At 44.7% G+C, this 14965-nt stretch overlaps 1 protein-coding gene across 1 annotated transcript in view; it reads left to right on the top strand.

The window, feature by feature from the left end:
- The window catches only part of T265_00098 (hypothetical protein), a gene marked incomplete at both ends in the record, with an annotated part of 56071 nt that extends 41352 nt beyond the window's left edge, over positions 1-14719 (top strand). The window contains 5 exons of the mRNA XM_009163755.1: positions 5582-5869; positions 8999-9416; positions 10786-11291; positions 12128-12619; positions 13301-14719. Of these exons, the coding sequence (XP_009162019.1) occupies positions 5582-5869; positions 8999-9416; positions 10786-11291; positions 12128-12619; positions 13301-13738 (2142 nt within the window). The remainder of the gene's footprint in view (positions 1-5581; positions 5870-8998; positions 9417-10785; positions 11292-12127; positions 12620-13300) is intronic.
- Between the last annotated feature and the right edge of the window lie 246 nt (positions 14720-14965).

Below are 14965 nucleotides of genomic sequence, written 5' to 3'. Positions count from 1 at the left end.
TCAAACCCATCCGAAGGAAGGCCGGCACATGTAACCTCTCTGACAAATCCAAGAAGCTACTACAATCGGTACGACAAAAAAGTGTAGCCACGTGTAAGCTTTCGGACCAGCTTGAAATGTGCACTCCCATATTCATCCTTCATTGACCCTTCAGCACAGGCTACAACTAGCATTAAGCATTTGGCTCAAAAATGAGCTGTAGATGATGGTCGATGAAGAGAATGTTGAACGCTTCTGCACAGGAGACTTGGATATGCTGCTGACGAACTGACGGGAACTTAGCTCGAGGGTGTTCAAACCGTACAGTTTGACCAGAACACTCACCCTCCGAGGAGCCAGTTGCGTTTTCAAAATCCACAAATTTTTGAAATGAGCTCCGTGGAGTGCGTCTGGTGCAAAAAGAAGTTGTGCATTTTTATTTTAGTTGGTACGCAACAAATGTGAGACGACAGTAGGACAATGAGGCATAAACTAACCTATTTGTTTTGAAAAAATGCGAGTATATTGAAAGGACCTATTACTGGGTGAGAGACTTCCTAGCAACTCTAGTAAAGTCTTAATTCTGCTGCTGTCGTTATCCGTTTAAAGCGGACATAAATCAGTGACAGAATTTTTCTCATAGTGAATCAGTTCAGTCCCCTGAAACGGTATCCACTACTCATCACTCAGCGGTCGTACATAATTCTATCACCGTCAGTTCCCTCGGAGACTACGAACATGCCACTCATACGGGTATCTTGTCTCTAAAGATAGTTTTTGCCTCGTTTTTTGGATGGTGGTAGTGATGCGACGGTGACACCACTGATGGGGAGGCATGTGAGTAGTATGTGTTCTTCGTAGAATTTCGCTTTGCGTCTTTTGAAAAAGGGAGATCTCTTACGGAATTTGTTGAGTCGCTTTGTAACATTTGCTTGGATTTGAGCGAGGAATGATTGGAGCCAATGAATCCTCAGGAAAGTTCAAGTAGACGCGTTCAGGAGAAGATGGATGTCCAGTTTTTGTAAATAAGATGCAAATTAGTGTTTTGCTTTCCTGTCCAATGGTCTGTAACCGGTCAGTTGGCATTCCCTAATAAATAACTCCGCAGCGAAGGCCTTCCTTTCACTGGTAGCGCGGCGCTCCTTCCGGTGACGAACAATAGCCGTTCATCTTAATTTGATTTGCCCGTAATTGGGGTGTTGGTGCCCAGCTACAGTTGTTCCGCTGAAACTGCCTGTTGGTCAAATTCCCGTCCTCCTGTTGGACAACGCACGGAATATCGCATCCAAATGTCGAGAAAATGAAAAGGCAACTTAGCTCCACCTGGTAGTCGTAATAATCATCCGGCTTTCGGTGCATGGCTGCCGTGCCACCTGGAGGAAGCACAGAAGTTGAGACAAGAGTAGTCTAGATGCCGAGGGAGTTTTCAAACCGCGGGCCTTCTGGTCTGTAATTGCATGCCATAACCAGTTCTCTCGAACTGGCGTACTGGATTTCTGTACACTATCCCGAACAGAGTACAACTCACTGTCTATCGGAAATATTTTGGGCAACTCGTTAGCGCCATGTCATTTGCGGGCGTGTATATATATTAAATGACCTTGAAGAACGATAAATGCGTCAGCACACAAAGTGCAACTAGCCAATAGGAGCGAAGCGCGGTCTTTTTTAGGAAAACGTGCAACATGGCATAAATAGCGCGAAAATTAAAAATTCAAATTTCCGGAAAATAATCGGTAATAATGCAACAATTAAGCAGGTTAGTGGGATGGTGATACCCTCAAAATAGGCAATTAAGAGATCTAACCAAATGGAGGAAAATCTTTCGACCAGCCTGCTTTATTACCGGAGACTTCATTGGCATCAGTGCAGTTAGGACGGTTTTCGTGACGGGATGTGGTCACTGTGAAGCTGGCCTACCGATGGTATATCCCAAATTCGCCATCTTCCTTGACGTAAGCATTGAATCTTCAACCCCTCCCTCCTTTTAGATTTTCTCATTTCCTCTCAAGTATCACAATCATCCTGCAAAGTTCTACCCTGCTGAAACCGCACAATTTCACTCCTATGACCCGTAGATACTTCGCAATGTGCCGTATTGGACTAATATGTTTCAATTCAGATTGCTTTCTCTCTGGGTCGCTTTCCAGGTATTATTTAACGCAGTCATGTTCGAACGTAGTGAGTGGCGTTGATTTCTTACCTTAAGGGATAGTTTCACATCGGTTAGCTCCATCATGTTACGGATACTCCAGTAAACGATCCGTTGAAACTCAGAACTGTGTAGCTTGAACAAAGTGGCTTAGTTTGAAGTAGACTACTAGGCTTTCAGTCAATCAACTTTCAGTCAATACCATCAGGTTACCCAAGCCTAGACAGGAGTAGTGATTTGTCAGAGTCGGGTTCGAACTACGGACTTTCCGGTCAGTAGCTTCGCATCTTATCAACTGAGCTACCTCGAGCTAAATGTCTGCCAAAGAAAGTTATGTTAAAGGTGACTTCAAATGTGCATTTTCTTACGCTCTTTCTAACGCAATTAGACAAAGGTATCGGTCTAACTGCTCAATAATGGAGCAGCAAGAAAGTCCGACGTGATCATCCGACAGCACCGACCTGGGACAAATGCGGCATCGCGCCAGCTTGTTAACTACATGAACTGTCTTTGCCTGTGAGTTCTCGAATCGCAAAGAATGACATGGGGACCTATCATAAACCGCCACCTACCGACCATGTCCTTTTAAGAGGGTTCCTCAGCCTCCGAGGTTAGGCTCTCTATCCTTTTCCGTACAACAGGATGCTCATAATTTTCTTGGGACCTTCAACGATATACTTATGGGGAACTAGAAAAACTACACATTTCTCTTCTTACTAAATCACAGGAGTCGACTGTTCCGCTTATGAGGAATTCTCCCCAAAGCGGAGTTGCTGTGTAGCCATTCGGGAAGTGGTGCGATGTTTCGCATCCAGGTTGTTCCCGAAACTTTTCCGTGTTTCGGTCCTATTCTCGATGGGTATCCTTTAGCAATGATACTATCTGTGGAGATGGTTACTCAGTAAACTGTTTCGTTTGTCACCTGATTCTGTTGATAGTGGGGCTGGGTTTTTGATTGTAAGTATATGACACGGGTTTTTCATTCTTACGATATAATTCTGTCACTTGCGACGGCAGAACTGTGGAAGTTTTATTGCCCTCCGTCAGTTGCTGTCAGCTGCGTTCGACTTTTAGGTGATTTTGATTCCACCCTGATCAGTTGCTTGATACGATAGTGCTCCTCCGGTCGGTTAATGTTGAGACAGCTTCTCAAATATTCATGATCTCATATTGTTTCCTACTTAAGGGGAACTGAGAGGTCCTTCTCTTGTCGTCTTCCAACATTCCAATTAGACAGTCGCTAACATCTTCATCCAATGAGAGTGGCTTTCGGTCTAATATTAAAAGCACAAGTATTCGGGGTTTCGTTCACTATAGTTAATGTCAGATAATATTTTATACGTTCAGTGCACATATGTGGTGAAATAAGCTGTCCAAGAATAGCAGTCTGTATGCTGTAGTTGTGAGCGTTGTTACTTGGTAACATGTAGCAAGACGTCAGTCTCACTCGACTGGGTAGACAGTGGAAGTACCCACCATATCTCTGCAATTTCTCGGTCGTGTTTTGGACGATAGAATCCAGCGGGAGACAGTCCGTCTTCAAGGCCGGTAGTTTTAGATATCGAACGTATGTCAACCGCTGAACTACGCGAAATGGAAATTCGAATGACGTACTTTTTGATCTGGCAGTTCTTTGCTATACAGACCTTGGCGGTGTCCCAGCCCTGTTGCTTTTTCTACTTGACAAGATCATACTGAAAGACCTTAGCTGGATGATTTTCGCAGTTTTCGTGTAAGAGGGCACTTGCATAACACAGAGCAGGGTTTATACTGTACATTTCAGACAGATGATGTCGGCTTCCATTTTCTTATCACTGATGTATTGGAAAGGTTGCTGTTGTCGGATCGCATCAGAAATCCGTAGGGAAATAATGAAAAAAACGTATTTGCTAGTGCAGCAAGTAATTCGGTCGGGAAAGACACCCATTATCACTAGCCACGGTGGTTCGACCACGTGCTACACATCCTCATAACGTCGCATCCTGAAACGAGTTTCCTTCGTAATCTTCGATGTGGACAACAAATGACTTGGTAAGAAGATGCAAAACAGATCGTCAGGAGTTTAAGCTTTTTGCTGCGGTCTACCTCCAGGGATCCCGTGTTTCCCAGCTCTTAGGTGGAGACGTTTTAAAAGAATGGCACCTGATCGATTTCAGTGACGTTGGTGCTGTCAGTCAGATAGATTGAGTGCTTGGAGGTGTAGACCCTTCAGAATGTGGTGTACCACGCCCCTTCGTCATTTATTCTCTTTTTTCCACTCAAGTTCAAAATATTGTTAAATTAACTTTGTGGTTGTATGGCAGTGGTGCATTGGTATCAACACTGGTGATAATGTGACTGTACATCACACAATCAATAGCCAGGTGTAAAGCGATCACGCTGGTAGTCATAATAGTGAGACCGAATAACAGTACTAATAAATAACTCAGTAGAAGGTCTAACTATGGAACCTGATTTGTACAGCACAACGAGGACGAACAGAGTGGGTGGGTTTAAACGCAGTAACAGTTTACTGAAAGTTTTTCTTGAGAAATATGCATGACAATTTCAAAACAAAGCATGAAGATAGTGCGAAGTTTTTGTAATTCATTGTTCGAGTAATCAGAACGGTAGCTTTGGATTAGGTGGGTTTTAAAACGACCTTTTGATATGCGCTAAATATATGTGAAGTTTCCCACCCAATCATTATCATCATCATTAACAGCATGACATCAGTTTCCAACACCGATGCTTCGCCGCCGTACAACCAGGATTTATTTGAAAGCCCATTTGTGCAGAAAGGAATGAAGGTGGACGGGGAAGCGAATTAGTGCTATCTTACCACAATCATTCCGAGGTGCCGACAACTCCAAATACGTATTCAGGGAATCTGGTTTTTTTCCGCAACTCATCATATTGACTCTGAGTGCGCGGAATTGCAATGAATAAACAAAGTGACCGCATTGTTGGCGACGTTATCTGTGGTAGCTTGTAGTTTATACAATGTTCACTGCTCTGATCACATGACTGTTGGTCCGTGTACCTATAAGAAAAAAATTGAAACATTCGTAAAGGTTGACGCAGTCCTTCTTTGGGGAGGACACCGGTTGCTTAAGCTGGATTTACACCACGGCACATCTTGCCCGACTGAACTTAAACTCATTTGATCGTACCAAGTCGCACCTTGTTCCATTCATCTATATCGAGAAGATTACCCTAACGTGGTTGTATTGACGTCAGTTGTATTGACAGAGTCAGTGGTAATGTTGGTTATCATCACCTCTCGGCGTCTTAAACCGGCCTGGTGACACCCGGAGGATTGTTAACGTTGCCTATCACTTCTGTTTCTTATCATATTCCATGATTATAAATTCAGCGGCAAGGTACATGTCCGTGTATCCTGATTTTGAGTCCGTAGCTCTTGGTTTTGGTTCACCAGCTTGCTGAATGTTATTCCCATTATCTTTTTAGATCTGTGATATGAACCCCAAGTTATTCCGAATCGTTATGCAAGCATTTGTGAGCTGCGCCAACAAAATTCTGACCGCACTTCCAGAGTCCTGGCAACCCCGCGTTAATATTCAGTTCCTGTCGATGGATCATCTCATGACAGACTACTTACCGCGACTTCGCTCGGTCGCGCTCGCCCTTTATTCTTCTGTTGACCGTTACATTGAACCCAGTCTAATAAATGCTAACCGAACACTTACAGGTATGGGTCCTGCAGCGGAGAAAGAAGTTATCTCGAATGAGAGGGAGGTGAGTCTGATTGTGGTTGCCTCAGTTCTTTTTTTCTATTACTCTTTCACAGGTTTTCAAGTTCAATGCTAAACCTTAGGGGAAGCTCAGAAAAACCGGCATTTCTAGGTGGTGAGCCATGGTTTTAGAACCATAGGGTAATGTTATACACACACACACGAGTCACCTTTTTGAAGCGAAGTTTCCCCCGGAGCTCTGAACCGGGGGATTTTCACTCAGAAATTTAGGGTAGGGGCTACTTATATAGTTATCTTATTCCGCGTTTCTCCCCAGACTGAGTTCTGGCCCATTACTCACACTTTCTTCCAACTGCGTTCAGCTCGCGCAAAGCATTCGCGATGTGGTCAACGCAGGGATGGTATGCGTAGAACGTACCCATTTCAGTTGGTGTAGCGAAATGATCTCACTCAAGGGTTGGACTCTTAACACCTACCGATACTTAATGCACTGAGTCAGTACTGAACTGTTGTTGCCATCAGACGCGTGTAGCAAAAATCGTCAATGTGTAGAGTTCAGGTTTCAAATCCATATAGTGAAATGGCCAATGCTGAAATGCCCTTAGACCCTGCATTTCAGAGGACAAGTATTTGAATGCCTCACCGGGCAGTCACACATCTTTGGACGTGAACATCTCTGCTTCCTTTATTAAGCGTGTCGCACCGACATGGGCCATAAGTGTTTTCGAGGCAAGACCTCGAATTTCAACGACAGCGCAAGGTTCGGCATGCAACCTGGTGTGACAGCTAGCTTCCTTTTTACATTGTTTTTTTTGCAGTCTTATTCCAGGACGTTCGTTGTTTGCTGGGCCACGCGGACGAGGTGGTTTTTGCGAACCAAGGCGTGAATCTCAACACAGTCAAGTCTTGCTTGATGCCTCCCGAAAGGCGGTTGACTTGTGTACGAGGCTGTTTCCCACCGAAGGAACGCAGCCAGGGCCTTGATCATAGTACATTAAGTTTTTGCGAAGGTGTTGTCCGTGATCTAAGTACAAACTAGTGCATTCATTTCCGTGTACTGGGTGACTGTATGTGTTACGGGAGTGTACGCAGTCCTTTGTAGACGTTGCCTTTGTCTACATCCGGACCAATCAGCCAGAGCATATACGACGAAGAGACAACGATTGCCATCTTTATGTTCATTCTGTCACATGATCCATAAATGGTGCTCAGATTCCGTTGTCAACCTAAGTCAGTCTGACATTGCACCCAGGATTTTATCGCTCAGAGTTATCTCAACACACTAACCGAATGTTGGTACTCTCTAGCCCCAAGGCAGATGGGGGTGAACCTGGTGGGGATCCAATATAATGACGCATGCCCATAGAGTCGATATCTAGGTTCGCTACCATGGCTTCTTGTTGGTCAACATACTGAGTGTGCCTAACTTGAATGGGGTGCGGCGCCGTGGAAAAGAGGGCTAAGAGGGTACTTGGATATTTATAAACATGTCTTTAACAGAGCTTACCTTCCAGGGAAGATCATTTTTAAGTGATATCTTGAAACTTCAAATAGCTACGGTTGGGTTTAAAACACGCTGGCGTCAGTTTGCTGGAAATGAATACTGCCTGGCTCAACCGAAAACTGCCATGTTCTAAGCGAACCACACTGTGGTTAAGTTTGCCAATATCTTCATTTCTAGATTCAGTTTCCCTCCATCGCACAACAAACACTTTTTTTCACACAGTGTCCTTTTCAAGGTCGGTTATTGTCGATGGTGATGCAGCCCAACCTCAGCATCTCGACCGCTCTCGTCTACGCCTAACCGATCTGGCACCATCTCATTCCCCGTTCTTCTTTCGGGTAGCATGTCAGCTATGCACCGAAAGGGTGGTATGGTAGGATGATTATCATTATTATTGTTATGGCTGACGAAGGATTCAGTTATCTCCACCGTCAACTTCAAAATAATTTTAAAATGGTTTTGTTTCCTCACACGGTGTAAATATATTATTTGCTTGTGTGAGCATTTGAAAAGCTTATTTGAATTACTCCTAGCGGTCTAAATCCGGGCAGATGGCTGTTATTCATTATATATATATATATATATATATATATATTGTATATATTGTATATAGGGTGCTCCGTTTCATTGTTTTGATTATCACAAAGCATGCAAGATTCTTCGTAGATTGGATTTATTGTTAAACTGAGAGCCTTCACACACACAGACGCACTGTTGATTGAGGTTGGAGGTTCAAGTGCCTCAGAATGCCTGCGGCAGGCTAGCACCAGACCTTCTCCCAGCCCGTTTTTTCAGTTTTCACTTTGGTTCTTCGAATATGTAATTGAGCTTTTACGTTGTACAGCGGTGAAACGTCGGTGCCAACATTGTTTTATTGTCTCTGATGATGATCATGAAGCATGGCATTTCTGGGCGGCACTTTGAAGCTCATTTTAACGGTTCATGTCCCCCAGTCTCTGGCGGAAGCTACTTCTGACGGTTCCCCTCAGTTGGTCCTCTTATTGGGTGGGCTGAATCATTCCTATTTAGAATGTTCAAGTGAACAACGGTTCCGCTAGTCGGATGCGTAACTAACTGTAATCGTGTGTACATCATGTACCATTTCCTGGCCATCATCAATATTAATTGAACGTCCAAATGTCCCGAGTATTTTGAGTTATCTTCCGACTAGCTGAGGTGATATCATCCTCTTACTATCGGCAATTTTGATGGTGCTCTAGTGTTGATTAACTTTACCAGAGTTCTATGCCTCCGCTTTGTTGTTTACTTCGAAAGACCAGTTCGTATGAGGTTATCTGATCCAATTACATTCCTCCGTTTTCCATAGTTGTGGCGTACCGCTTGTCCGGTTTACTTCTAGATGATGTGTTGTGCATGGGAAGCCTCACGAGCACGTTGCCTTGAGTGAACACCCCCTCATAGAGCGCTTCTAGATGAATAATTTGTGACGAATTTCTACACGGGCGACCGACAAAAAAATGGAAACCACGTCCCATCTCACTATCATGTTTCGTCGTACACACACGTAACAACTGTGTGGTTATTTTGATGTTGCTTGTTACATGAGGCGTACATTGTTGGTTAGTTGTACGTAAAGCGTTCTAAACACTGTTATTCTCTGTGTTCAGGTAGCAATTTTTAACCTGACTTGTATTTCATTGTTTTTAGTCGTCACATAGGCGTACAGTCAAGGCTCCGCCATATGTGTTGGTTGGAACACAGGAGCTCTTCGGCCAATGGGATTTACCCCCTTCTGATCCTTTCCATCGTTCCTGCGTTCTGTTTGTTGCCTATTGTTTGTCGCAAGATCAGCAGTGGTTATTGGCCAGCTTCACGGACGAACAAGGCAGCCTTCTGGATCAGACGTTAATCAATATCCGTGTTCCATCCACGTTCTTCTCCAGCTCTGAATGTGGCGGTGCGCAGCCACAACCAGCAGGTTCTGAAGGCACACGAATTGTCAGTCCTCGTCGCATCGGTTTGCTGCGACTGTGGGACTATATGATTAACTTGATAAGTCGAACGGCCAATCCGTGGCGCCTAGTCGTTGGTCGCGTCGGTCGGCTGGGACACGGCGAATTGAAAGGTCGGTTCTGGTTTATTTTTTTCCCTCTACCGCTTGTTTGTCCCTTCTGTGATCGTTTTCGTGCCACTGTGGTATGGACGTTCTAAGTCGGGGGCAAACGAGATTGGCTGATTTATTTGTTCTTTAACGGCTTATAATGCTTTCATATAGTATTTATAACCTATGTCCAAAGGAGAATGGGAAACAATTTGAACCCCATGTTCTCACTCGTATTCCTGCTTATTCATCCGTTGTCATGCAACCAATCGGAATCTGTTCTTTCTATGTGTATTGGCATTACCGTAGGACACATTAGTTGAACGTCCCTCCGCCTGATCTCCCGGCCTCGCGCATCCCATGGGTACACTTTACAGTTTTACAGAAGGCACACACTCCATTCTCTCAATAAGTAACTGCTTTTCAGTAACTGGATTGCATCAGGTGATCGAACGCAATCGACTTTAGATAACTCCATCAGGGAATTAGGTAACTTACTGAGCTGATGCAGTGCACAGTTGCACCACTCTACACTAGTCCCTCCAACAGCATAATGCGTGTCTAGCCCTCAAGCGAGGGAGTGGTCCTAGGAAAATTACTACTGCAATCATAAGTTTCACTTGGGAGTTCATCCTCTGATTGAAATAAGTTTACTTTAAAAATCCAGTGAAAAAAACTACAGCCGTCTTCCCATTTTTGAGAATCATCATCCGTGTGGGCTGCGAATCTCTGGGATGAACCCAACCTGTAACCTTCTGCTTAATATCTGCACTATACCACTCAGCTACAAGTGGCTTATCTATACTATGACCGCACGTTGATAGGACATAGTGCCACTTGTGCTGCCAGTACTTGATTCGGTATTGGCTGGATCCTCAGTTGGCAACTTCCCAAATGGAAGGCCGCGCGACTTGTGAGATTTTTTGTCTTTTATGGTTAGGTTACACGTGGCTCGTATGTTGTAAGTTGGTGGCCGTTACCAATAGGAAGCAACTGACTCATGATTCTCGGTTCCCCACTTTCATGGTAAAATCTTTAATGGAATACCAGGATACCACCACCCAAAATCATGAAATTTGAAAAGGCGAAAATCGGGCAAGCGGTAGTGTTGAGTGACATTATATGAACTTTCATCGTTTCAGCACGTGCTTTCCGTGCAGTCCATGTACTCATCAGCGGACATTCTCCAAAATGAACCTCAGAATTTCATGTCAATACACCTAACTTCTAGTTATCATTCACTATCGGTACTTTGTACTGTAATAAGCGATAAACCGAGACGCACGAAGATGCTTGGCTAATTAGTAAAGACAAGATGCTTCACGACACACCTGTATGCGATGTTCATCTTCATCTGCTCACAGTACTGTCTCCCTTTTATTCTCGCTAATAGGTTGGAACGGTCTCTTGGGTCGAAAAAGTTTGCAAGATGTCAACCGATTTTTCCGTGATCGTTGTTCAACGTGTAATCTATCCGCCTGCGTCTCCTCTCAGCCGCCCGGTGGGTCCAAAGCTACGTTAAATCTGGTCAACTCTGCCAGTGGATCCAATAGCTGCACTCACGAGCTACCCAGTCTGATAAGTGCTTGTCTGGTTTCTTTGGAACCACAGAGCACATTTCGGATATATCCTGGGCTCGGCCTCTCGCCAGAGGACGCTTGGGCCCTTGGTGGTGGAGGTGGAGGGGGTGGTGGCGGAGGTGGTGTTGGTGGTGGTAACACCAGTAGTTCAAACAGTACAAGCGCAGGTGGAAATTCGGGGACTTGTGGTGGATACACGCCTTCTGCGTTCGGCATGCGCACCACTATGATGGTTGGTAATGCAATGACATCGAATGAGGTCCCCAGTGCGACGCATATCCTCGTCTTTCCGACGAGTACCTCTGCAAGTGGACTATCCGTAAGTTTTTGTTCAACCCCTTTTGTTTACCATTGTCTCCATTTACGAACTTGTTTTTTAGTTTGAAATGTTTATGCGCGACAACGCCCAGTTGAAATAGCACCAAATTTTTACGGTATACGCCACATAGCAACCGCAACTAGATTGGACAAAACAGCAGCTGTATGAGGACGCTGCCAGGTGTATTGTAGTCCAGTACTTGTCCATTAATTAACATAAGCGACGTGCGATTCAATTTTTATTTTTAAGTTAAGAACAGAAGGGAAGAACATAACTACTAGAGTGAGGGCACGTTTGGTTTTGCTGTTGCGACAGTATGTTACGCTGCATCAATTTAACAAGTCTAACCTATGGATGTTGGGATCTGTAAATAGATTTTCTGCGGATTGTAATGACATTTCATGTGGTTTTCCGCGGTCTTGTCACGTGGGAACAAATAAGCAGTCTTGCGCGGTTTTTATCTCTCTAGATTTGCTTTCCATGTTTTGTAAACTTGTCAAAAGGTAGGTGAAATCCTTATTCTCGTGTAGTGAAGTGTAACTCTGTTGCACTGAATTCTTAGGAGGGTTGCATTAAGTTAGCTGTATGCATGTATGCGTACGCCCGTGAATCTTTTTCGGTCACCAGATCGCATAGCGTTCGAATTATCTCAGACCTAGCCCACTGCCAGCCCTTTATGGCTCTTCCTTTAACCTGGCGTCCATACCGTGTTCGAATGACAGATACGTATTCAGTAGGTTCTCATGTTGGATGTGATACCTCCGATAAACACTGACAACTTGGTTCCAGTCATACTCTGAGAGTGGTGTCATTTTTTTCACTCACTTTCTCCGCAGGAGCATGATGCACCGGCTTTGGATGAGGTAATGATCGGTATGGATTTGCTGGATTGGCTACACTCTGGCAACAATGAACTGGGTGATCTTGATGCTTCCGGTCATGCTGCGGATGCTATGTTTGCGGCGTTTGACAATCCCTCAGGCTTAGAATTTGGTTTGGCTGGTTTGGGGGCTGCCGTCGGCCCCGGGGGAGTCACTGACCATTGTGGTTCTGGTGGTAATGCTGGAACCTGTCCAGTTCTTGGTAATTCGGCGGACAACCTCTTAGGACACGGTGACTACAACGGCTCGCTTCACGATCATAGGGGACACGATCGCCCATCTGATATTGTGGGTTTGCACGGTATGTCGAGCTCCAGCGTAGATTTGGGTGGTGGGATGCTCAACGGATTGTCGAATGCTGTCCATCCTAGTGACCGGTTTGAATCCCACTCGTCAACGTTTGGACCTGAGCTCAACACAATGCCTTACGGCTTGAGTGACCTGCCGGTAAGTCATTTCAGTTCCTAATTTTCCCCAGTAAATCTCTCCGGTTGAGTTTCTCACTGCCGGTCATCGGTGAGGACCTAAATTATTCTTTAGAAAACAGATATCGCAATTCTGTCCACATTCTCATTCTCACTAAATGCCAATCTAAAAACTACATTATTAGACATTTTTTCTTCATATCGTACCTTAGCCTCTCGCCTGTAGGTTAGAAAGTTGTTGAGGATCTGTGCCGTTTTATCTTGCAGATGGGTCTTCTGGTTTTACTCATTCTTGGGTACTTCGGCAGCGTTATTGGACATAGCTACGGTTTTTGATTCGTGATCACTATCATCACTCAGGCAACAACTACTGAGCCGGATGTGTTGTTCGTTAGATGGGCACATGTGTCAATATCAATTAACCCTGTGGTTCGTGTTTGGTGGTTTAGGATTGGGTGCAATACACTTGTGAATGCAGTCATCCCGCAGGCAAATGTGGCAAAGTTAGGCTTAATCTTTAAAGACCAACTCTCCTACCATACCCTCTACACCTGATTGCATGTCATCGAATCTGACTCTTCCTGTCCCTTCTGGGCAATCAAAATATAGGTTGATTACAGCGATCCAATAACTAGGCGATAATCTCAGTCTGTGGTTACTCTCTTTCTGTTATTTCAATACTACCTTATCTATCTCCTTGCAGGACGAAGTTGCCAATTTGATGCAGCAGCCATTGGCGATGGGATACTATGTATCGACTGCCCCTGCAGGTCCGCTACCGTCGTGGTTCTGGGCTGCCTGCCCGCATGCAAGTCTACAGTTTCCGGTTTGCCTGAAGTCAGCTTTGCACTTGCAAACTAGTCTGGTAGGCATGGATGACGCTGCCGCTGCCGCCGTCGGAACCCCTGGCCCACCACCGAGCGCCGGCCCTGGTGTCGGTTCCGGTATGGCAACATCCGACCGACCAAACCATTCCTTAGATTCCACAAGTACCTGTGATGTATTGCGCTATGTTCTAGAAGCATATAACGCCTTGTCCTGGTTGACTGTAAACCCAGTGACTAATGATCGTCGTTCATGCCTCCCCATCCATATGCTTCTGTTATGTCAACAGTACCATGCCATTGAGTCATTCACCTGATCTTGCCATAGGCACGCCAAGTCTTGATATTTTCTGATGTTCAACTCCCGTCGGCAGCTTTCAATGACTAAATTTTTCCCCTTACTTCTGAGACGTCCTGCGATCCCTTTTAGTGATGTTACTCACTAATTAACGTGGGTCGTATGGTTGTACATAGTTTCTTTATTTCCAGTTTCCCTACTGGAGTGTACAATATCCTACTAGATCCTTTCTTCTCCTTGTGTCGAACTGACCAAGGGGACCAAACGATTTCGGCTGTGCTGTACATTGCAGTCCTACTGAGTGAAACTAAATGAAAATGCGTAGTCGGATTCGTCTCCACCTCAGTCTACTCGTCTGTGTTGTGTACAGTTATCACTTTCCATTCACGAGACGCTTCCGTTCCACCTTTCATTTTCTTACTTTTCCCTCCTTATGTCCTCATTTCAATGCTCTCTGTTCTCAGCAGTCTATGATGTTCCATGCTAGGCAGCCACGGGCGACATAACAACCTTGTATCCCTTCTATGCGTCATTATTGGTGCCTTGTTTGACCACTGTCCGACTTCTGTGGATGAGCCGGTCGATTTGTTCATCTTGGTTCATGTTTCTTCTAGTGTCTTATGTGCCTTGTGGTTAGAGATTGTCTTCTTCTTATCGTGGACTTGTAATATCTCTATCCAATTCAGCCGAATGAACGCAGGTGTACATAACCTCTGAGGACTCCTATTTGTTATCTTTCATCAGAACCCACGTATCCGTTTCAAAACGTCCATGCTTGTTTGGACGGGTTGTGTAAATTGCTCTGCGCATCTGTATAGGTCTTCGTATATATATTCATACTTCAGTCGATACATTTCATCCCGTTCAGAGCATTTGTCTTCTCTTCAATTTGTGTTGACGCTGACAAACAAGCGTAGACTGTACATGAGTATGTTCCGGCCTGTCCTATCCTGTTCCAATTTCTGCAGGGATCTTCTAACTTATCGGCTGGTCGAATATACGCAGCTGTGATGCAATTCTTTCTTCCCATATGCTTTGTATTCCAAGGATGGGCTGAAGTAGCTCTTTTTGGTTGATTATTCAGGCGTGGTTTTGCATGAATTATCAAGTCTATCAAGCACTAGTAGACGCATTGTTGACGGTCGCAACGGAGATGTCTACCCTTTCTACAAACTACTGTTAGTAACCTTAGGTCTCATGCGTCCTGTTGTGAATAGAAGTGATTTGCGTTATATCAGCTGAGGAT

Source organism: Opisthorchis viverrini (genome assembly GCF_000715545.1).
Source record: "Opisthorchis viverrini unplaced genomic scaffold opera_v5_1, whole genome shotgun sequence".
NCBI lineage: Eukaryota > Metazoa > Platyhelminthes > Trematoda > Opisthorchiida > Opisthorchiidae > Opisthorchis > Opisthorchis viverrini.
Note: the sequence above shows the minus strand (reverse complement) of the source record. Positions and strands in the feature narration are given on the sequence as shown.